Raw genomic sequence first — 23,053 nt, forward strand, 5'->3', positions numbered from 1 at the left:
GGTGAGAGCCACCCCCTCCTGCCCCTGGGCCTGGGCCAGTGGGCTCAGGCTCCTCCACCTTGCTCTTGGGACATCTGGGCTGCTCAGTAGATGTTTGCCGAATTGGATGGGGAACGAGAGAAGTGAAGAAGGATGGAGGAAGACCGTGGCAGAAAGGCCATGCAGGGCAGGCCAAGGCCATCCCCACGGCCAGGCTGCTGGCAGTGGCTGCTTATCACAAGCTGGGTCTGTGACTTCTCACTTTGCCTGGGGATATATTTTTTCTTTATGTATTTTTAAATACAGTTTTAAAAAAAAGATTTGTTTATTAGTGAGAGAAAGAGCATGAGCAGGGGGAGCAGCAGAGGGAGAAGGAGAAGCAGGCTTCCCACTGAGCAGGGAGCCTGATGCGGGGCTCGATCCCAGGACCCCAGGATCATGACCCAAGCTGAAGGCAGGTGTCCAACCAATTGAACCACCCAGGTGCCCCTTTTTAAAAGTTTTAACTGAAGTCATTTTGGGGGCAGGAAATATGTTCAGGTGGTACGGATGGATCTACAGTGAAAACATCTTCCTACCCCTTCCTGCCTGGTTTCCTTCCTGGGAGAACCAACATTCCCAGTTTCTTGAGAAGCTCCCAGAAACACTTTAGGCTTGATAAATCTTGGCTATTCTTTTCATCTTTGCTGTGGTTGTGTTTATTACCCACTCCTGCAGCCAGAAAGCCTTGCTCTAGGGAGAGGAGAGGTGGGGTTATTGCGAGCCCACTCGGCGCAGGAACGGTTAGAGCCCTAGGGACACACATCCCGCGGAACCATCCTGCCTCCTACTGTGGGGTGCACATTGGTGGGAAGGGAGAGTCTGCAGGCAGGCTCTAAAGAAGGCCTCGCTCTTCTCAGGGATGCAGCCCTCTTGCTTCTGCTTCTACTCAGAAGGGAGCCCACTGACTCTCCTCTCAGGGCCCGCAGCGCTGCCCCTTAACTCCATGTGGACAGAAGGTTCTTTGGACCTGGGCTCTGACTCGCCTCCTGCCTGCCCCATCCCCTTCTTCCAAAGAGAGAGCAGCTTATGAGAACACCTGTGTGTCCCCCCGCACCCCCTCCCCCGCCGCCGAAGCAGGGTCATTAAAGTCAGGAGAAAGAGAACGCAGAGCTTCTTCTTCTGGTTGCTTCTTCTGGATAGAAACTCCCGGGGCCCTGGGCCTGGGACACTGTGCATGACACTTTCTAAAGAGCGACCCACAATGTCTCAACATTTGAAAAAAAAGTCCTGAGCAGCGGTGGGTGGAAGGATTAGAAGGATTAGGGAGCCATGACTTGAAAGGAAAAGGAAGGTTCTAGAACGTTCAATAAAATGGCCATTGAATTATTTGCAACCCCTTGGAACATGGTCCCCCTCTGAATGCAAAACTAAGCAAGGGGCTCCCTGAAGGCTGAGCTCTCTGCAGGTCTCAGAGAGGTGGGTGGGATGGGAGTGAGCAGCACGGAGACACCTAAAAGGTCGTGTTTGTGTGGGGCCGGGGTGTTAGTGGGTGAGTGTGTGTGTGCGCGACTGGATCAAGGTGTCAGAGGCTTAGAGTGGCCTGTGTGAGATGGGCTGGTGGTGTAGGAGGGGAAAGAAGGCGCTGAACCCCCCTAGGCTTCTATATGCAGCAAGGTGCCTATTTGAGAGTGATGGGGGGGGTGTGCATGTGGGCGCGGGTGTGTGCGTGTGCGTGTGTGCGTGTGCGTGTGCTGTCAAGACACCCACGGTGCCCCACCTCCCCCAGTGGAGGAGGGAGATCTTTATCTGGCCCCTAGGTGCTTCAGGAGTTTCAGAGTTTCTCACCAGCCTGTCTCTCCCCGTCCCCACCCCAGGCCTTGCCCCCTCCATCCTCTGCACAGGAAGTGGGCTGGCCCTGGGGTTTTAGTGTTTGCCGGCCTCCTCAGCCAGCTGCTACCTGGGCTGCCGGAGTGGAGGAGTCGGCGCAGGGCCCCAGGGAGATGGCTGCGGACCCAGCAGTGGAGAGATCCCAAAAGAGCGCGCTGCGGTCCCATGTCTCAGCCAGGTGACTTTGCCCTCACCCCTGCCCCTGTCTGGTTTCCGGGTACCTGGGTGCTCCCTCTTGGCCCTGCCATCAGCCCCTGGGCTGGAAGTGGTCATGGGACACTGTTAAGCTCTCACTTAGAGGCCCCAGGAGGTTCGCCCTGAACCCCCATCTCCCGGCTCTCCCATCCCCCAGCCCTATCTTGAAATCCCTCCAGGATGAAGTGGTCCTGATCTCATGGCTTTTGCCTTCTTGAGAAAAAAGCTGGTCCCTAGTTCTGGGCTATTCCTCCTTCCCAGCCCAACCCTGGGGAGGCTGGGGGCTGCTCTGGGATGAGGGGGCCTCCCAACCCAAAAGCGATGAGGAAAGAGACAGGAGGATGGGGAGGCGGGGAGGCGGGGAGGCCAGCTAAGCCCCAGAGGGCAGTGGGATGAGGGGTGGGGAGACACGCAAGCCCCCACCCAGCGGCTGTGGATGGCAGGGAAGCACCCCTGTGTAAAGTGCTCCTTGGGAGGCTGTGGGGTGGGAGAGGGTCGAGGGGGTCCTCTGAGACCTAGCCCTGAAATGGGGTTTCCTCCTCTCTGGGAGCCATGTGAGCAGGCAGGTCTGTAGGGTCTCCAGGCCCCACTGGAGGGGATGGGACTCCATTCCTGGGGCTCTCCTCTCTCCTGGGGGAATGAGGCCTCCCGCCCTGAACTGCTTTCGGAGCACCTCACAGATGGAGTGGCTGAGGGGCAGAGCCACCCCCTGGGGTCCCCTTCCTTACCCCACAGCTGGGGAGATGCTCCTGGAGGTAAACAACAAGCCCCCCACCCCTGTGTGTGGGGTGACCAGGAGGACGAGGGGAGATGGTGCCCATCAAGGCCAGCAGTCTGCATGCCGGCCTCCTGCCTCTGGTCCCCCTGAACCCCTCCGGGGCACCCCACGGCCCCCAGCATCAGCCCCGCGGCGGCAGTGGCGGGAAGTCAGGCAGTACTGACCCAGTTCAGCCCCCGCTCTGCCCCACTCTGACCTGGGCGACAGGCTTACCGGCCTCGGCTCCTCCTCGTTTGAGAAAAGGAGTCATAATGGTACCTACTCCCAGGGCCGCTGTGGGGACTAAGTGAGCTGCTCTCTGCGGAGCGCTAGGGACTCAGGCACAGAGTGAGAGGCGAGTATTAGTCACCAGCCCCGTCATCACCCCTGTCACCATCGTCATCCTCATTGTCATTATCATCTCCTCACTTGAAATCAGATGACAGGCTTTGAGTCCAGCTCTCTGGGCAGTGCTGAGCTCAGTCTTGGCATCTATGAAAGGGGGGTGACGACAGCCACCTTCCAGGGTTGCGGTGAGGACCTAATGAGTCAGTGAGCGCGGCTCTGCAGCTGTGAAAGGGCAGGCTGCGTGGGTGTGCGTGAGAACCCGGCCCCGCCGTGCTTGCACCCAGAGGTCCTGCTCCTTCTCCCTGAGGCTGGGCCCGTGGCCTTGAGCAGGATCCCTAACCTCCCTGAACCTCCTCAGTTCCTTGCTCTGCTGGGGTGGAGGGCGCAGCCCCGTGTGGGCTGGGGGCCCTCCCTGCCCCGACCAGCTCTGGCACAGCCCGTGCTCTCCTCTCCCTGCGCCCTCTGCAATCCTGATGTACATCGCGGCCCCTTTCTGCTGTGAGCGGCAGGGAACTCATTCTAGACCATGCTTCTGCTCTAGCCGGCTTGGCTCATGTCTGCGGGGGCTGTGGTTTCGCCTTGACCTTCCTGTGCTCTTGCATGCCTTTGCCCCGACCCTCCTACCCATCCTGAGGCTCGATACCAAGTCCCGCCCTGGGCATGGGGTTGCGGTGCTCGCTGGTGCTGACCCGAGGTGACACCCTGCAGGAGATTGTTGGTGCCCATGCTAGAGGGCCATGACTGAGTGAGTGGGGGGGGGGTCCCTTGGGGGTCCCAACCCTGTGCCCTGTGCTGTGGAAAGAGGCAGTCAGCCCCGCACCCTGTACTCCTGCTGGGGAGCTCACCCTCCTGTGGGGATGGTGGGCCAGGCAAAGAGCCGAGAGGTACCTCCCTGGGCTCCTTCTCGAACCCCAGCCAGACCCCTGACAGTTGGCCTGCGCCCTTGCTGGGCCCTGACTCCTCAACTCCAGGACAAGGAGGCTATGGGCCTTACTTCTGAGGCCAGTGCCTGGGACAGGGTCTGGGCAGAGCCAGAGGGCGTGAGGAAACGTGTCCTGGGGGTGAGCGAGCAGCAGATGAAATCCTAGCCCTGCCTCTTCTGGGCACCTGACCTTGGTGGGTTAGGAGCCTCAGTTTCCTCATCTGTGTAAAGGGGACAATACAAGCACCCACCCCTCCCCAAGCTGCTGGGGAGAGAAGATGATGCAGTGTGTGTAAAGTGCTGGGCACAGTGTGAGTGCTCCGTACACCCCACGGGGATGGCCGAGAGGTAATCAGTACACATGGACTGACCATGTCAACCGACTCGGTGGGCGGGAAGGTACAGTCGGAGAAGCTACAGGAGCCCCTGCCTGGGCTCTGGGCGGTCTGCTCTGGCTCAGATCCCACATCTGCTTCTTACCAGCTGCGTGGCCTTGGCCAGTTACAGCACTGTGCCTCAGTTTCCCCGTCTGAAAATGCAGATAATAAGAGTATCTCTAATGGATGTGCTTCTTGCTTCATTTAAAGAGTTTAAGACAGCCTGGCATCTAGGAGCCTCCTGATGCCAGTTTCAGGGGTGACTAGGGGGCAGCAGGGCCAAGAGGAGGCAAGCCCTAATCCTGGCTCTGTGCTGACTTCCCCACGTAGACTAGAGCAAATCTTTCCTTTCCCTGGGCTTCAGTTTCCTCAGCTTTTGAACAAGGGGTTGGGCTCGCTCAGGGAGAGCGAGAGTGTGTGACAGTGTCTGACAGAGTGTGGGTCCCCGAATCCCCGAAGGGAGGGAGTATGCATGGGCCCGAGGGGCCAGCAGGTGCAAAGCGCCGAGGCTGGCTGGTGCTGCTGGGTGGAGAGCAGACTGGGGCACCCTGAGAGGGGCAGGGTGCAGCCTGCCTCGGAGCAGTGAGGGACCTGGAGCAGGTATTCACTTGTGCTTTCTTCCCCTCTTCCCCCCTCTAGGGCTCCCTTCCCCGGCTCCCACCCGTGGATATGATGGCAGCTCCTGCTCTGTCCTCCTGTCTGCCCCTCCTTGTCCTCTTCCTGCCCCTGGCCATCCTTCAGGCATCCTCAGTGGTGAATGGTGAGGACCCCGGCACCTGGACAGCTGTGCTTTCTCTTGACAGGTGGACAAACCCCTGTCGGATCCCTTTCAGGACCCCTGCTTCAGGGCAGAGGCCCATCAGCTGGGGCAAGAGGCTGGGGAGGGAGGAGGCGAGGGCAATGGAACCAGAGATCAGGTGCACCACTTTCCCCCTTGGCCCATCTGTCCTGTCCCTGTTGCACCCCTGTGTCTCCTCCAGCCAAAGGAAGACGCTGGCTTTTCATGCCTGCCCTGCCTCGGCCTGCCTGAGGGACCTTGCAGGCACTGGGCTCAGTGTTGTCCTCTCTGAAATGGATCCACTGAGTTCTTTGCTGCCCACCTCCTCATCTGGCAGGCACAGGGTGCAGGGAGCAGGGAGCAGGGAGCTGGGTGGTGGGCGGGCCCCGGGGGTCCCTAGGTACCCCCCAGCCAGCAACTCATGCCTCGTCTTGTCAGCAGACACTTCCAAGCTCACATGCTTCTACAACTCAAAAGCCAACATCTCCTGCGTCTGGAGCTGGGATGGGGACCTTCAGGCCACATCCTGCAAGATCCACGCTCAGCCAGATAGACGGTAAGTGTGGGGGGTTGACCAGCAAAGCTGCAGCGTCTCACGATGGGGGGCTCTAATCACTGACATTTAGACTCTTAGAATTCTTTCTAATAGACTCCAAGATGCTGCACTTGAGAATTTGGATTGATAGGACCCACGGACTCTGGTATCACAGAAGCCTGGAAAACACAGGAGTTAGAAGTTTAGACTCCTGGAACCAGGGTGGGAGGGAGGAGTGGGGGTCCAGGCTTTGGTGGAGGGGCCGGGGTAGTTTGGGGGACACTGGGCTGTGAGACTCCTGGGCCATAGTTAGACTCGACATTAGAAGCACGCAGGGGGAAGAAAGAGGGCTCCCCAAGCTTTTTGAGAGACTCCTAGGGCAGCTGTGGGGACAGGGGCCTGGGGCATGGTTGGGAGCCTGGGGGCTGAGAGGGATTCAGGAATAGGGTTGCTGTGATCCAAATGTGGCAACAGCAAAGGTGGCTTGCAGTTTGGCTGTGGTCTTGGGTGGGTGGTGATTCCACAGGGTTCCAAAGGTTTCATCCAGCCTCATGGGAAGACTGGAGGGCTTTAGATGGGGAGGCCAACATGTCCTGGACTGCTTGTTTCTAGAAGATCACTGTGGCTACTGCGGGGCCAGGCTGGGCAGGGTAGAAAGAGGCGCTGGTGATGGGAAGTGGAGCAGGTGGGGAATGGGTGCCTCTCCCGAGGTTGGCATAGAGCCCGGCACAGGCTGGCCTTGCTGCTGCAGGGGCCATCCCGAGGGCCAGCTCTGGGGGTCCCTCCCTTTGTCCTAAGGAGTTTCTTTTGCCTTGATAGGCCTTGGAACAAATCCTGTGAGCTGCTCCCTATGCGACCGGCATTCTGGGCCTGTTACCTGATCCTCGGATCCCCAGATGTGAGTAGTGGGAGCCAAGAAGAGAGCCCAGGGTGCAGAGGGGTGTCCTTCCAGGGGCAGAGCTGGGGCCCAGTGAGCTCAGTGGCTTTGGCTCTGGGCTGCAGCACAGGGGGCTGCCCCGGGGGCAAGAGAGGTGGGAGGAAGAAGAGCAGTGTCCAAAGGCCAGAGCTCAGACTGATGGTGTGGAGGAGGGTATCTGTGGTGCAAGGGGCTCAGCCATTCGGCCTCTTCTCCCCCATCTTCCCCCATGCTTTTTGGGTCCTGTGACACTTCTGCACTCCTCATCAGGTTGGGGAGCGCCCACCAATAACACCCTCCTCCGACTCTTCCAAGGTCTTGGCAAGTGCAGGGCAGTGTGGGCTTAAAAGCGTGGATCCTGGAGCTGGCCTGGGTGCCAGCCCTGGCTCCATTGTCACAGCAGCATGGTGACACTGGGCAAATGCTGAGTCCCAGGCTTCCCTTCTCGAAATGGCAATAACGATGGCACCTGTGTCATAGTGTTCTGTGGGTTAAAGCACCTGACGTGCCACCCACCACAGAGCATGCACTTGACTTTATGGCCTGTGGATCCCTATGACTTTGTGGGTGGGCACCAGCGCTATCCTCTTCTTCCCAATGAGGAAACAGGCCCAGAGAGGTGCTGCCAGTGGGGGGCAGAGCTGGGATTGAACCCTCTAGATGGGTGTGCAGCCGTGTCCATGCGGGTGGGCAGCACATTACCATCTGTTACGCCCTGCTTGGCAGCGGCGGGTAGCAGGGATGCCCACACCACAAGTTCCAGCCATCATCAGCTCCTACCCATTTGTAAGTGGCAGGAGGATGTGGAGATGGGCTCACATGGCGGGGCTGATTCAGGCGCAGCCTCTGGAACCAGTCCCTGCAAGGTCTGCAGGGGGTCTGGCTTCAGAACCTGTCCCCACCGGTTCCTAGCTGTGTGACCTCAGGCACATCCCTTGCCACTCTGAGCTTCAGTCTTCTCAGACAGGGTGTCTGTCTCGTAGGGTGTTGAGGGAATTAAATGAGACAACATGTGTCCAGCACACAGAAGTGCCTGGCATGGAGGACAAAGCATTCCTGGCACCTCTATGATCTATGACCTTAGCAAGACCTACCATTATTATCTGGAAGCATCAGCCCCCCGCACCCCCAGCAGCTGAGAGAGGCAGGGGCAGGCCCCCAGCAGCGGGGAGATGGGAACTACACCCAGCTCAGGTTCAAGGTGTGCTCATGGTGGGCCCCGGGGTGGCCCAGACAGACTGTGCCTGGGCCCTGGGTCAGGCGTCACGGCCCCGGCCTGCAGTCTCCGTAGGGCAGTGGCTGCAGAGGCCTGGGTTTGAATCCGGACTCTGCTGCTGACCGGATGCATGACTTTGAGTTTCTCCCCTGCCGTAGGAGGACGGATGGCTCGAAGAATCAGCCAGACAAGTGTCTGGGGCACCCGAGCCGTGCCTGCCCACAGGGGATGCTCTACACATGACCATTTCCTTCCCCAAAAGTCAGGGTTGGGGTGGTGGGGGAGGGGAAGCTTTCACCCTCAAAGCTGGTGCACAGGTAGTTTTCTCGGGGGCTCATCCGGCTCGCACACCTTTGCGCTGGGGGGCTCCCTCCCTCCCACGGCAGCTCACTTCACCTCAGGCCCCGGAACATTCAGCTGTCTGTCTCTGCAAGTGAAGTCTCAGGGGCAGGTGGCCATCAGCCATGCGCAGTCTCCCGCGGGTTGTGTCCGGCTGCTTTCACAGGAGGCAACGACTTTTGACCGAGACCGTTTGACCTGCAAAGCTAGAAATATTTACTCTCTGCACCCCCTCACAGGAAAACTTGGGTGACCCCGCCTTGGCGGGTGGGGCTGGTCGAGGGGCTCCACTTTTGCTTCGGTCTTGGCCTCCCCCGGCCTCCCCACCCTCCATCCCTACCTCATCCCTCCCTTGCAGGCTCAGAGTCTGACCTCAGCGGACGTTGTTGGCATGAGCGTGATGTGCCATGATGGGGAGAGGTGGAGGATACTGATGACCCAGGACTTCAAGCCCTTTGAGAACCGTGAGTGAGGAATTGGGCAGGGGTGGGGGGGGTTGGGGGGGACCGGAGCGGGCTGGGAGCCTCCCGCCCTGCCTTGCCCTCTGGGATCCTCCCTGTCCTGGTCTCTCTCTGTACCCATGTGTGACCTCTGGCTGTCCGCTGCCCTCGGAATGTAGTCCTGGCTCCTTACCCTGGCATTCAAGGCTCAGGAGCTGGCCCTGGCTTCCCAATCTAGCATTCCTGCTCTCGTGGCCTATATTGCTGCCACAACCAAAGGCCGGCTCTCTGAATTCAGCTTGCCCAACCATGCCTCTGAGCCCTTGTACTTGCCCGTGCCACAGCCGGGAAGGCTCCTCCCGCCAGGAAAGTTGGTACTCACCCTTCAAGGCTCAGGGAAGAGTCTCCTCCTCCAGGAAGCCTTCCCAGACTCTCCCGGTCCCTTGTACCTCCTCCTTCAGGGTATTTATCTTCTTTCAGGGTTCTCACTGCCTGATTATGGCTACAGCACATTTCCCTTACTGGGCTGTGAGCTCCCTGAGGGCAGAGTGTCTGTCATCCCTATGTCTCTACTCAAAGTAGCCAGCACCAGACCTTCAGGGGGCTGTGCTCTGGGAGTGTTTTCTGAGTGACTGGGTGCCCAGCTCCATCCCCAGGCCGTGGAGGCCATCTCTCAGGAAGACAGGGCAAGACCTAGGCAGGGCTTTCAATGCAGCTCTGCCCTAACTGAATGGGATCTGCCCAGCAGATCATTTTTGCCCAGCGAGAATGGGGAAAATTGGTGAACTGCAGACCCGGGTTGTAGTAAGGAGTCTGTGAGCCAGACACAGAAGCTGCTTAGCACACGCTCAGTAGACATTTACTTAGTGTTATTCGTCTAGTTCTACAGAGTTCCAGAATTCTAAAAACTTAGGTCTGTTTAACGTCAGGATCATAAAATCTTATAATCCCATAAGATCACAGAAATTCAATTAAATTACATGAGATGATCCATGTTAAAGCTCTCAGATCCATTCTGGATGCAGAGAACAGCTGCCTTATTTATTTATTTTTTTTTAAATACAGCAGATACTTAATCTAGGACGTGTCAGGTAGTGTTCCAGGCACCAAGGTTACAAAAGAACACACAGTCCCTGCCCTCAGCGAGCTCACGCTCTGGTGGGGGAGACAGAAAATGAAAAAAAGAGCCCCAAATAGATGTTTGACATGTCAGGTGGTACAAGTGCTGGGCAGGAAAATAAAATAGGTGTGTGTGTTGGGGGGGCAGGTAGAGAGCTGTGGATGGTGGGTGGGAGAAGGGTTCTGCAAGCAGGTGAGGATCCCTGGGGGTAGGGCACCTGGGAGGGAGAAAGAGCAGGTGCGAAGGTAGTGGTGGGAGCCCTTCTGAGCTTCATCCCCTTAGCATCGTGACCCAGCGTCCCCCAAGCTCGCTGTCCCTTCCCCTCTCCTGCCTCCAGTTCGCCTGATGGCTCCCAATGGCCTCCAAGTCGCCGACGTCGGGACTCACAAATGTAACATAACCTGGAAAGTCCCTCAGTCCTCCCACTACATCAAAAGATACCTGGAGTTCGAGGCTCGGAAGAGGTCCCCAGGCCATAGCTGGGAGGTGAGCGCACCACCCGGCCCCCACCTGCCCCGGCCCCTCCCTCCTGTCCTGGTCACCCTGTCCATCCTTCACTCCGCAAGGCCACAGCAGCCCCAGGCAGCCCCAGCCACTCCTCTGTACTGGCATCTCCAGCCTCCCCTCCTGGGATGTGCCCCCCCACAACCTGGGGGTCCTAGCTGGAGGGGGGGTGCCAGGCTGGCCCCAGGGCAGGATTTTACATAGCCACGAGGCAGGTGATTGGCCTCAGAGATTTCAGGGGCCCTGGGAAGCCACCTCTCCAGTGTGGTCCACATCCCCCAGGGTCTCCCACTTCCCCAATCACTGTTCTCCTGTATTTGCTCGCTCAACACTTACTGAATATTTACCACCTGCTGGGTGCTGACTGGGCGCTGGGTACTGGGGAAGCGGGTGGAGGGCAAAACTGGGAGCTTCCTGTGCTCAGGAAGCCCACATGGAGGGGAGTGGGAGACGGTCTGCAGAGGCAGAGATTGGAGACTACGGGACATTGATACATGCTATCAAAGGAAATGAAATGGGATTGCACATTTGGGGGGGCCTGGGACAGGCTGCTTGGGACCCAGGGAGCCTTGTGAGATCTGAGGCTTAAGAAGGAGCTGACCCTGCACAGATCTGGGGGACGGTTTCCCAAGCAGAGGAGACAGATGCTGTCGAGACAAGACGTGCACTGTGTGTCTGAGGAATGAGGGGAAAAAAGCAAAAAGAGTGACCCAGTGGTGGGAGAGGTCTCTGGGAAAATGCTCTTTCTGGTTAGAGCGTAGCAGAGTTGGGAGCACAGAGACCAGCTCCTGCCTGAGCCTCGGGAAGGGCAGAGGGGAGAAGGGGAAGTGTCCAGAACTGGTTCCTCAGGTGGAACCAGCAGGTTGGCAGCTGGGTTTGGTGCCTGGGGGATGAGTGAGGGGCTCAGGATGCCCTTGTGATTGGGGGCCCCAGCACTGAGTAGTCAGGGAGCCTATGTAGGATTGTCGAGGAGACTGGCTGGGGGAAGAGGGTGGCTGGGGGGGAGCGGGAGGAAGGTACTACTGCTCACCTCCCAGTCACCCTGCCATGGGAAGGGAGGCGGCCACGGGGACCCCTCTGCTCTGACAGCTCCCCCCGCCCGTCTCTGCCCCAGGAGGCCTCCCTGATGGCCCTCAGGCAGAACCAGCAATGGATTTCCCTAGAGACACTCACTCCAGACACCCTGTATGAATTTCAAGTGCGGGTCAGGGCCCAGAGAGGCAGCCACAAGACTTGGAGCCCCTGGAGTCAGCCCCTGGCCTTCAGGACGAGGCCTGCCGGTACCAGTGGGCAGAAGGGGTGGGACGGAGCTCAGGTGGGAGGGGGTGGCTGGGGTGTGACCTGGGGCAGCTGGTGGGGGAGGCCTGAGGGTGGGGGGTACAGGGCTCACTTGCTATTGTTAGCTCACTCAATGTGACCCTGCAGGGGGAGCAGTGTGGTCAAGCGGGGGGGGGGGGGGGGGGGGGGGGGGCTGCTCGCACCTGGAAGCCTCGGTTTTCTCATCTGTAAAAAGTGGGTACTGTGCTCCCTGGCAGGGCGACTGTGATGAGGCACGCAATGCCCCCTTGTCAGCCTGACACACGGCTGGTCTGCTGGGCCAGCCGGGACCTGCGAAGGCCTTGCGTGGGTCAGGGGTCAGCCTGTGCCTCGGCACCAGGGCCTAACCCTTCTCCTTGCTTCTCCTCCCACCCCTGGGCAGCCCGAGGGAAGCAGTCTCTGCCCTTTCCTTGGTTCGGCCACATCATCATGGGTGTCACCGGTGCCTTTGGCTTTATCATCTTGGTCTACTTGTTGGTCAACTGCCAGTACATCGGGCCGTGGTAAGAGCCCTCCCTGCCTGCCCCTTTGTGCTCTCATCTGACACGCACGCACCCCCTGCCAGGCCAGGCTCTGGGCCCAGCCCCCTGCTCCGACACACAGTGCTCCCTCGGCCTTCCCCCAAGTCCTCCCTGCCTAACGTCTGGCCTTTCCTGTCACCCATCCTCAAAGATGGAACCCCACGGAACCAGCCTGAGGGGAGCCAGGGAAGGAGAGCCCCATGGAGGCCCTGCCCAGAGCATTACTCTTGGGCATGGAGGATGTGTGTGTGTGGGCACGTGTGTGTATGCGTGTGGGTACGTGTCAACTGTCGCTGTGTGTGTGTGTGTCCTCATGGATCTCTCTAGGTCCCGGCATTCATTCGTTTATTCCTTTATTTGTTGAGCCCCAGCTCAGTGCCAGGCCTGGCGCCGAGTGCTGGGAATATGGGGGCAAGCCACACACATGTGGTTCCACCTTCATGGAGCTCACGGTCCCGTGGGAGAAGGAGGATGTCTATTAATCATACAAAAATACAATGACACACCATAGTAGGATGGTAACGGAAGGTACCAGTGGACTGGAAGCAGACAACGGGAGAGGAACCTTGGTTGAGGGGTGGCTGGCAGAAGCATGCCCAAGGGAGTGAAGATTCCCTGGAAATCTGGAGGACTAAGCAGGCAGATGGAGGGGACGGGGAGTGCACCCCCAACAGAAGAAACAGGGTGTGCAAAGGCCCTACATGGGAAGGAGTAAAGAGCAGGACAGCGGCTGAGGTGTGGCTGGAGACCAGAAGGGGGTGAGGAGAGGGCTGACCTGAGTCTGAACATCTAGAGGGGCAGCCAGGCTTTCTGGGGCCTTGAGGCCAGGACCGCATTTTGAGGCAGGTGCATACAGAGACCAAGGCACTCAGCTTGACAAGTGGAGCATGGGCTCGAATGCAGCCCCCCACTCACTCCACCCATAAAACCAGGTGCCCTTGGGCAGTGCACTGCCTGAACCACCATCCATGACAGCCTGGACTAGGAGACCCACAGTCTGGCCTGTCTCCTATCTCCCTCCTCCTGGTTCTCTCTAGCCCAGACACCTGGCTCTGTGTGGCCCCTGACCACTCTGGCTGCTGTGGTCCCCCACCCCACATCCTTCTCTAGCACAGCCCTCTGCTTTTTGTTTCCACAGAATGAATGGTCATGTTGCACAGGTGGTTCATGTTGGTCTCCTCGTTAGAATGTCAGCTCCTTGAGATCAGGGACCTTCTCTGTCTGCCATCCTTGTGTCCCCAGGACCCAGCCCAGTACCCCCCATTACGGGGCATCCGCTTGATGCTGATCCAGCAGATGGCTGTGGACTGGCTCTGTGCCCTACCTTCAGGGCTGCGGGGCGCTGGCAGGACACCGGGGCCCCCTTCCGACTCATCCTCCTCCCCTCCCCCCCTCCCCTGTTCAGGCTTAAGAAGGTTCTGAAGTGCCACATTCCAGACCCCTCGGAGTTCTTTTCCCAGCTGAAGTCAGAGCACGGAGGAGATTTCCAGGTAGGAGTCGGGACGGAGGGTGGGCAGAGGTGTGAGTGGGTGGTGGTGGCACAGGAGTCCACTGGCACTTCTGTGTTTTTTTAAGATTTGTTTTATTTATTCAAGAGAGACCCAGAGAGAGAGGCAGAGACACAGGCAGAGGGAGAAGCAGGGTCCCTGCAGGGAGCCCGATGTGGGACTTGATCCCGGGTCTCCAGGATCTCGCCCTGAGCTGAAAGCAGACGCTCACCCCTGAGCCACCCAGGGGCCCCTGAGGTTTGCGCTTCGTAAAAGGAGACAGATCCTGAAGTGAGCGGCCCCTGGGCTGGGTGTGGGCCCGTTTGCCAGCTCTGGCCCCAGCCCTCTCTGGCTGAATGGTGCCCCCGGCTGAGCCTGGCTGCCCGGGCTCTCGTCCGGCTCCGGCCCTCCTGGCTGTGTGGCCTTGGGCACGTTGTAGAACCTCTCTGTTCTGAGTCCTCACTTGTCAAATGCGGAGGGAAATAGCGTTACTGGCGTGGGCCTGAGTGCACCACCCGGCACACGGTGAGTGCTCAAGGGGCCCGAGCAGGAGTCACCAGGCTGGGCTGACCCAGAGGGACTTGCCAGCTCTCCCCGTCCCACCGTCTTCGTGGGCAGTGCTGTCTCCTGTCCTGCTGCAAAAATCGTCTAAACGAGCTCCATACCTTCTCCCCAATGGTAACAAGTCCAAGCCACTTCTCATCAATCGAAGCAGATTCACTGGAAAAGCGCCGGCCCAGATAGTAGTAACACTCTGAACCCCACTTCAACCTCAGTTGTCTCGCCGCCCTGAGCCCACACTTGCTTCAGGAAGGAAGTGTTGAGGGGGAATGGGGTTGTGGTGGGCTGCTTCTAGCACCCTCCCCTCCCCAGGCTCTCTAGATGGGGCGGAGGATGAGGTAGGGGTGGAGGGAGGACGGGCGGAGTGCTGAGGGACTGGAAAGCCAGACTTGGGCCCAAGCTTTAGAGTCCTCTACTATGACTGATCAGGGCTCCTTCTGGAATTCTTTGGAAAGCTCCCAAGACTGGGGATGGCTCACCTACAGCTCTCTTGATGTGGGGGAATGTATCTCCTTAGATTCTTCCTAAGGCCCTAGAGGTGGTGAGCTCCCTGTCAACAGAGGCATTTAAGCAAGCCTTGGCTGACTCTCTGTCAGAAGCAGAGCAGAAGGGATTCCTGGCTGGAGGCTGCATTAGATGCATCCTTAGTCCTCTTCTGGGGTGAAGTCTTTCTGATTTTATGGGACTAGGACATTTTGAAGGGGAGTGTGTTCCTTCCTGAGAGGTGCAAACCACTCCATGTTCCTATGGTCTCGATGCTTGCCCCAGACCGAGGGTGTGGGAGGGGCTATCCCAAGAAGCCCTGGGGGTACACAATGCAGTTGGGGGTCAGGGAGGCAAGGGGGACCCCACCCTCTCCTCTGCATCTGAGTGGGAGGCCTGCTTCTCTCTCCTACCCCAGGGCCTCTGGCTACCAGGCCACAAGGCCCACCGCCCTGCCCCAGGACGTGGGCATATGCGTGCCAGTGTGTGAGTGAGTGGGAAGGGGGTCAGTTTCCCCTTGTGCCCCCCTCCCACCCCACTTCAGGGTACTGTGGACAGAGGCCCAGGCCCAGGAAGTGGCTGACTGCACACACCTCAGAGGGGGGCTGGCAAGGCCCTGGCACACCAGGGGGGGTCACGGGCCTGGCCTCCCCCTGTTCCTGGCTGCGTCTCAGCACTGCTGCCCAGCCCTGCCCTCCGCCACGGCCCCTTCTAGGGCCAGACTGCCCGCTGCCCCCACCCCTGACCTGCACCCTGTCCCTCTCTTCCCAGCCCACTGGGCACCGGAGTATAGGAGCCGTCGGGCCTGGTCCCTGTGCTCAGGGTCCCGCAGCCTAGGTGCTGAGGGCTCCCAGGACAAAGGGCTGTTAGGGTCCTCAGCCGCACCCCCTGCGGCCCCCGTCACACCACCCTGACGGCCTGCTGTCCCTTGGGTAGCCTGCATTTCACCCCACAGCCTGCGCTTTGCCCCATATCCTGCATCTCACTCCACACCCTGCACTTCACCCCACAGCCTGCATTTTACCCGAAGCCTGCATTTTACCCCATAGCCTGCATTTCACCCCACAACCTATGTTTCACCCCACAGCCTGTATTTCATCCATTTCACCTCACAGCCTGCACTTCACCCCACAGCCTGCATTTTACCCAACAGCCTGCACTTCACCCCACAGCCGCCTTTCACCCCACAGCCACGTTTCACCCCACAGCCTGCGTTTCACCCTACAGCCTGCGTTTCACCCCACAGCCTGCATTTGTACCCCATTCCACCTTCATTCTCTTACTTGACATCTTCCTGCTGGCTCACAGTAGGGAAGTTAGGAAAGAGGTTGTAGAATTGAGGTCGAGAGAGGCGCAGTGGCCTGCCGGGGTCACACAGTTAGGGAGGGCCGGGGCCAAAGCCGGAGCCCCAGCTCTCCCTGCTCCAGATTCCGGAGCAACTGGCAAGCGCTCTGGTGGGCGCTCTCTTGTCTCCTCGGAGGGCGAGGGCGCATGTGGCGGGTTGGGGCCACGGGCACGGGGTGGGAGAGGAGACTCTCAGGACCATCGGTCCCCACCGGAGATTTGTTCACGGCAGCCTGGGCCGGAGCTTGGCTGTGCGATCAGTGCCCCGGCATGTCCCCCTTGGGCATCTGCGGGGGGAACAAAACATACCCCAGAGCCCTTTCTGTGCTGATTTGTACACTCGTGCCCGCCCCCGCCAGACGCATGAGGGTTCTCCCCTCGGCCTCTCCCCCTCTGCGGGGAGCCTAGAGCAGTGCGGGGCTCCCAATAGGGGCTCCACCGACAGTTACTCCCGGAAACAACACCCGGCCCTCCCACCTCCCCGCACCTCCAGTAACTGCGCGCTCCTGGGGCTGACCCAGAGCGTCCCCCAAGCCACTTAGTGGGTGGAGGGGTGGGGTATGGTCAGGGAGGCCTGCCTGGAGGTAGCTGCCCAGAGTAGACTGTAGTTAGGAGTTGTTGCTGAGAGTCTGAGGGACGCATCCCGCTCACCTTCCGACTGCTCTTTCTCCCGGCAGAAGTGGCTCTCCTCGCCCTTCCCCTCGTCCTCCTTCAGCCCCAACACCCAGGCACCCGAGATCTCCCCACTGGAGGTGCTGGACCGGGATGCCAAGGCCACACAGCTGCTTCTGCTACAGCAGGAGAAGGTGCCCTCAGCCTCAACCGAGACCAGCGGCCACTCGCTCACCAGCTGCTTCACCAACCAGGGTTACTTCTTCTTCCACCTCCCTGATGCTCTGGAGATTGAGGCCTGCCAGGTGTACTTCACCTATGACCCCTGTGCAGAAGAGCTCGAGGAGGGCGGGCCTGGGGCACCCGAGGGGTCTCTGCCCCCACCCCAGCTGCCTCTGCCAGGGGAGGACGATGCCTACTGCACCTTTCCCCCTGGGGATGACCTGCTGCTCTTCTCTCCCGGGCTCCTGGGTGGCCCGGGCTCCCCAGACACTGCCCTGGGGGGCGCTGGGGCTCGGGAAGAGAAGCTACCCCCCTCTCTGCCGGAGGGAGTTCCCAGAGACTGGGCCCCCCAGCCCCTGAGCCCTCCCACCCCAGGAGTGCCTGACTCCATGGATATCCAGCCACCCCTGGAGCACGCACTGGGAGAAGCAAGAGAGGGGGTCCCAGCCCCTGGCCCCAGGGAGGGGGTGGGCTTCCCCTGGGCTACCTTTCCCAGTGGGGGCCAGCTCAGGGCCCCTACATCCTGCCTGACTCTGAACCCCGATGCCTACCTGTCCCTCCAAGAGCTGCAGGATCAGGACCCAGCTCACTTGGTATAGAGGGACAACCAGGCAGGTCATATCCGGACGTCTTTGCCCAGGGGGCCCCCACCCAGCCCTTCACACTCCGGACGTCTGTGCCCAGGGGGCCCCCACCTAGCCCTTCATACTCCGCTATTCACTTCCAAACCATAATTGCTGCTCGCTGGTCCTGTGGCCCAAGTCAAGAACTGCAGCAGGTGGGGGTGCTGTGACTCCTCCTCCCCCTTCAGTCATAGAGTCCCACGGCTTTTCCTCTGAGGCCTCATCCCACCTCTCCAGCCCTGCAAGTACTCTTCAGGGAGCATTCTCTGGGGTTCTCCAGGGATCTTCACGGGGTCCTCCTCGCTGGGGGCTTCCTGCCCCAGGCCCATCCCCTTTCACCCCTATCCATGGTAGCCAGAGTGCTCTCTCTGAACCACAACTATGGCTCTGCTGCCCCTTGTTTAAAACCCTGCCATGGCTCCCCACTGCCCTCAGCACCACTTCTTGGCTGGGCTCTTGCCCCTCTGGCATCATGTTGGGACATTCTCCTCCGGAACCCTCCCAATGGTCCTACTGAGCCACCAGCAGCTCCCTCATGCACCCAATCTTTGCACACGCTGCTCTTTGTACCTGCGGTGCCCCCTCCTCTCTCATCTAGGTGACACTCCCCTTACATCTCAAGTGTCCTGCTTCCCTTAGAGGGAAACACTGCCTCCATTAACGTGTCCCCACTTCGAGATTCAGTGCTGGTGGGACAAGTTCTCAGGGTCACGGGATGGCTAGACAAAGAGGCCCTGTCACTTCACCCTTGGGATCTTTTGGGACCTCAGAATACTTAGCGACTGCATCCTTAACCACTGCAGCCCAAGTATGGACGCGAATGTCGGAAGGAAAGTGGGACACTGGCTCTGGATCTTTCCATAGCGGTTCCACAGATTCATAAGGCATGCTGCTGGAAAGCAAACCTCTCCTAGTGGCAGGTCTGATGCTGTCACAGGGGGTCTAGACTGCTGTTGGGGGGACCTCTTCTGCACCCTCTACTGGAGGATCTCTTCAGCAGCTCAGGGGCTGGCACACCGCCTCCAGAAGGGCAACTCTGCTCACTGCACTTGACACAGTGCGCTTGGCACCCATCCTACTCCCTGGATGAATTAATGAACTATCTGGAGCCATAGGTGCTTGGACTCCCTGTGCACAGCTGCCTCCACACAGGGGACAGCATCCCCTTCTAAGGGCAAGACTCAGGTCGAGCCCCGTGCTCACTAGGTGCCAGCATGGCCATTCCAGCAAGAGGCTCATCCCCTTACATGGCAATCCTGCCCCCAACACAAACATAGACACACGCAGCTGCCCCCTTCCTCCTGGGTGCTCCCCACCACCTCTCCATTTCCCTTCCCATCGTCCCTGGCACAGATCACCCCTGCGAGGCCTGTCACACCCTCCTCCCAGACCAGGCACCTGAGGCGCCCATACTTATAGGCCCTGCTCCTACCTGGTTGGGCGCCAGACGCAAGCCCACCCATCAGCTGACAAGCAGCCTACAGGCCAGCTTAGAACAGAAGCTCTGCCCAATCAGAGAGGCCCGGCCTGAAGTGGCCAATCAGACTGCTCTCAGTCTTGGGGCTGAGCTCAGGGAAGGAGGGAAGGCCCTGGGAGCAGGTGCTCGAGGAGAAGGTGCTCAGAGAAGCCTGGGGTGGAGGCCTTCAGCCCCGTTAGCAGAGGGGCATTGGGCCCTGCTACAGAGACTCCTCCTGCCACTGGGGCTATCAATTGTTCACTCAAGATTCTTGTTTTCCTTATGTCTGAAATAAACTCCCCTTTCCTGAGGTTGTCTGGGTCTTGGATCCTTCCCACCACAGAGCTTAATTACCTGGGCATCTCACTTCCCATCTCCTGCCATTCGATGCCATGTGTGCTGGGCCACCAAGCTCCTCAGTCCTGGCCTGAGCATCAGACCCCAAGCTCCGTGCCCGGGGAAACTGTGAAACCTCCCTGCGGGTCAGTTTCCACTTTGAAGAGTTCTTGGGGCAGTTACATTTCTCAAGCCTCGGTCATTTGTGTTAGACATATTGTCAATGACCTGTGTATGCAATCTCTGTTATTGTTTACTTAATATTTTTTCTTCAAATCCATTCACTTTTTTGTTTAAATACTTTTATTTAAGGAAAACTCTTTTTATTACTTCTGTAAATGGAAAAGCTGATATTCACTATGAATAAAAGAGAACTGTAAAAAGTGAATACAATAAACTGTAAAAGTGAATACAATGTCACAATTCATTGTCTGCTGGAAGTCCGCTCTCTTAGTTTACAGGGGGGATTACCAAGTGTTGGGAGGCTGTTGAAGACATGACATGCCAGTACCAAACAGTGAGAAAGCAAAAAGATTGGGGCGCCTGGGTGGCTCAGTGGTTGTCATCCCCCGGGTCCTGGGATCCAGTCCCACATTGGACTCCCTGCTGGGAGCCTGCTTCTCCCCCTGCCTGTGTATCTGCCTCTCTCTGTGTGTCTCTTGTGAATAAATAAATAAAATCTTTAAGAAAAGAGAAAAAAGAAAAAGCAAAAAGATTGTAAAAGGAATATCTTTTTCACTAGTAAGAGTCAGGTCTATCTCATTCTGTGTCTAGGCACCATCTGACATGGTCTCATGGGAAAATACAAATAAAATATATAAAGCATAATTGATGTGTATATTTACTATAATATAAATTAATATAATAAACAGACTATAAAATAAATATAAATAAAATGAGTATATATATATATATAAATTTTAGTTCTTCAGTGCCTTTGACTCTGAATAGTTGGGCCAGGGATCCCTGGGTGGTGCAGCGGTTCGGTGCGTGCCTTTGGCCCAGGGCGGGATCCTGGAGACCTGGGATCGAATCCCACATCGGGCTCCCGGTGCATGGAGCCTGCTTCTCCCTCCGCCTGTGTGTCTGCCTCTCTCTCTCTCTCTCTCTGTGACTATCATAAAAAAAAAAAAAAAAAAGAATAGTTGGGCCAGATCATAGATGGCAGTATCTGGTATTCATAAAACTGCACCTGTGGCAGACATCACTAATCAATCGCAACCCACTCATGGCAGACATTGCAGACTGATCACGGCTGTCCTTCCTGCAGTCTGAGTACAGCTTTACACCCTGTAGGCAGGTCCTGATTGATCATAGCTGACTCTTGGCAACATATCTGGTCCATATCATCCCTCATCCCCCTTCCACAGTGGAGGGGCTTCTCTTCCCAGACCCTGATTTTCCAGACAGGGTAAACTGAGGCTGAAGTGTTGAAGGCTGGAAAGCTGAGTGGGGCCTATGAACAGGCATATCTAGAGAACCCAGCCATCCCCACCATGTCAGACGAGAGACTTGAGCTGGTGGTGAGCAGAATGAGGGGTTGCTTACCCCAGGTGGACTGATGGGCCAGAAGCCACAGCGTGACAAGTCCAGGGTGGATTAGAGTTTATGCCTCGGGAGATGGGGCCAAGGAAGGAGCAGCTGGTGGGGGCAGAAAGGGTGAAGCAAAGACAGTCCTGCCTGGGTCAGATTGCAGGGAGAAGAGCGGTACCAGCTGGGGACCAGGCAGCCGAGGGCCCCAGGAGATCTGTCAGGTGCAGAGTGGGAAGCAGGAGGCATCCGGGGCAGATCAGGGGATAAGACAAAAGGAGGGAGAGGAGGGCAGGCCTTCCAGCCTCTCACATCTCCAATTTCGTTTAAATATTTAATTTAAATTCATCTTAATTAACATATAGTGTACTAGTTTCAGAGGTAAAATCCAGTGATTCATCAATTGCATATAACACCCAGGGATCATTATGTCATGTGCCCTCCTTAATGCCCGTCACCCACTTACCACATCCCCCCACCCACCTCCCCTCCAGTGACCCTCAGTTTGTTTCCCAGAGTTAAGAGTCTCTCATGGTTTGTCTCCCTCTCTGTTTTCCTTATTTTATTTTTCTTTCCTGTCCCCTATGTTCATGTTTTCTTTCTTAAATTCCACAGATGAGTGAGATCATGTGATAATTGTCTTTCTCTGATTGACTTGTTTCGCTTAGCACAATACCCTCTAGTTCCATCCACGTCGTTGCAAATGGCAAGATGTCATTCTTTCTGATGGCTGAGTAGTATTCCATTGTGTGTAGATACCACATCTTTATCCACTGATCTGTTGACGGACTTCTGTGCTCTTTCCATAGTTTGGCTATCGTGGACATTGCTGCTATAAATATTGGGGTGCAGGTACCCCTTCGGATCCCTACACCTGTATCTCTGGGGTAAATACCTCGTAGTGCAATTGCTGGGTCATAGGGTAGCTCTATTTTCAACTTTCTAAGGAACCTCCACACTGTTTTCCAGAGCAGCTGCACCAGCTTGCATTCCCACCAGCAGCATCAGAGGGTTCCCCTTTCTCCGCATCCTCACCAACATCTGTAGTTTCCTGACTTGTTCATTTTCCCCATTCTCACTGGTGTGAGGTGGTATCTCATTGCGGTTTTGATTTGTATTTCCCTGATGCCGAGCGATGTCGAGCATTTTTTCATGTGCCTGTTGGCCATGTGGAGGCTTCCTTTGGAGAAACGTCTATTCATGTCTTCTGCCCATTTCTTTTTATTTTTTTCTTCTGCCCATTTCTTGACGATTTTGAGTTTGGACTGTATTGTTTCATCATCTCCCCCATTATCCCGTGTCCCCGCTCTCTCCCCACGTTCTAGCTCTCACTCCAAGCAACTTCCCAGCGTCCAGTCACTGAGCAAGTTATGGTGGAAACTGGCCATCCTAGAATGAATAGCCTACCTCTGCCCTCTTCATTATTGGCATCCTGGATGACTCCAAGAAAAGATCAAGAAGCACGTTTAGACACTGTGCCAGGCACTAACCAAGCATTATCCTTATTACCTGAAAAGCCCCAGCAAGGCAGGCATTATGTTCCCCATTTCGCAGATTAGGAAACTGAGGCTCAGGGAGTTTAAAAATGCAGCTGATGGGTGGTAGAGCCAGGATTTAAACTCCTGTACAATTGGCCGCGGAGCTTTTATCCCTTCACCGACATAGAGCTGCACAGGAGACAATTATATTCTTGGAAAACAATGAGCAAAATCCCATCCTAAGCTTCCTGGTAACCAATTTAAAAATGAACGCAGGAGCCCACTTGCTAAGATTGTAATTGTAGTTGAAACCATCCCCACCCTCTGACCCGGCGACATCACGTTGAGCTCAGATCCCTATTCAGCCTCCTCCTCGGTCCACCTGGCCCCCGCCACCTGCCCCTCCGATCCTTGCACCTCCTCGGCCAGCTGTATCCCAAACTGGCTGAAGTGTAGCTGAGCCTGTCTGGCCGAAGCCCCGTGCAGCACGTCACTCTCCCTCCTCAGTTTAGGAGATTCCTTTAGGACCTTCCCATGCCGGGTGTTTCTGGTAAAGGCTCTGGCTGTCCCTTTACTTGTCCATGTCCCCCATGGTCACTCCCCTGCCCAGGGCAGAGGATGCTGCAGACGGGGCCCTGACCAGCCTCCCCTCTGGGGCCAGTCCGTGGCATGAGGCCAGGTGCACAGAGGTGCACAGAGGAAGATGATGTGTCTCCCGCCAGCTCCTCCCTCCCTCTGCGTCCTGGCTTCCTGGAATTGTAGCCTGGGTACCTCTCCCCCGAACCTGT

The 23,053-nt window shown here is 57.4% G+C and overlaps 1 protein-coding gene across 2 annotated transcripts; it reads left to right on the forward strand.

Annotated features, from left to right (window-relative positions):
* Positions 1-1,776: 1,776 nt before the first annotated feature.
* On the forward strand, positions 1,777-19,667 carry IL2RB (interleukin 2 receptor subunit beta). 2 transcript variants are annotated; one of them, XM_026010991.2, is made up of 10 exons: positions 1,777-2,026; positions 5,087-5,207; positions 5,667-5,781; positions 6,580-6,658; positions 8,590-8,695; positions 10,129-10,277; positions 11,410-11,575; positions 11,995-12,115; positions 13,539-13,623; positions 16,686-19,667. In XM_026010991.2, exons 2-10 carry the CDS (start codon positions 5,117-5,119, stop codon positions 17,439-17,441), a joined length of 1,668 nt encoding a protein of 555 aa, XP_025866776.1. In that variant the 5' UTR covers positions 1,777-2,026; positions 5,087-5,116; the 3' UTR covers positions 17,442-19,667. The 2 variants fall into 2 exon arrangements, with proteins under 2 accessions (XP_025866776.1, XP_072602419.1); XM_072746318.1 differs by having other exon boundaries at positions 1,786-2,026; positions 5,664-5,781.
* The last annotated feature ends 3,386 nt before the right edge of the window (positions 19,668-23,053 follow it).

The sequence above is a fragment of the Vulpes vulpes genome, unplaced genomic scaffold, assembly GCF_048418805.1.
Source record: "Vulpes vulpes isolate BD-2025 unplaced genomic scaffold, VulVul3 u000000695, whole genome shotgun sequence".
Classification (NCBI taxonomy): Eukaryota; Metazoa; Chordata; class Mammalia; order Carnivora; family Canidae; genus Vulpes; species Vulpes vulpes.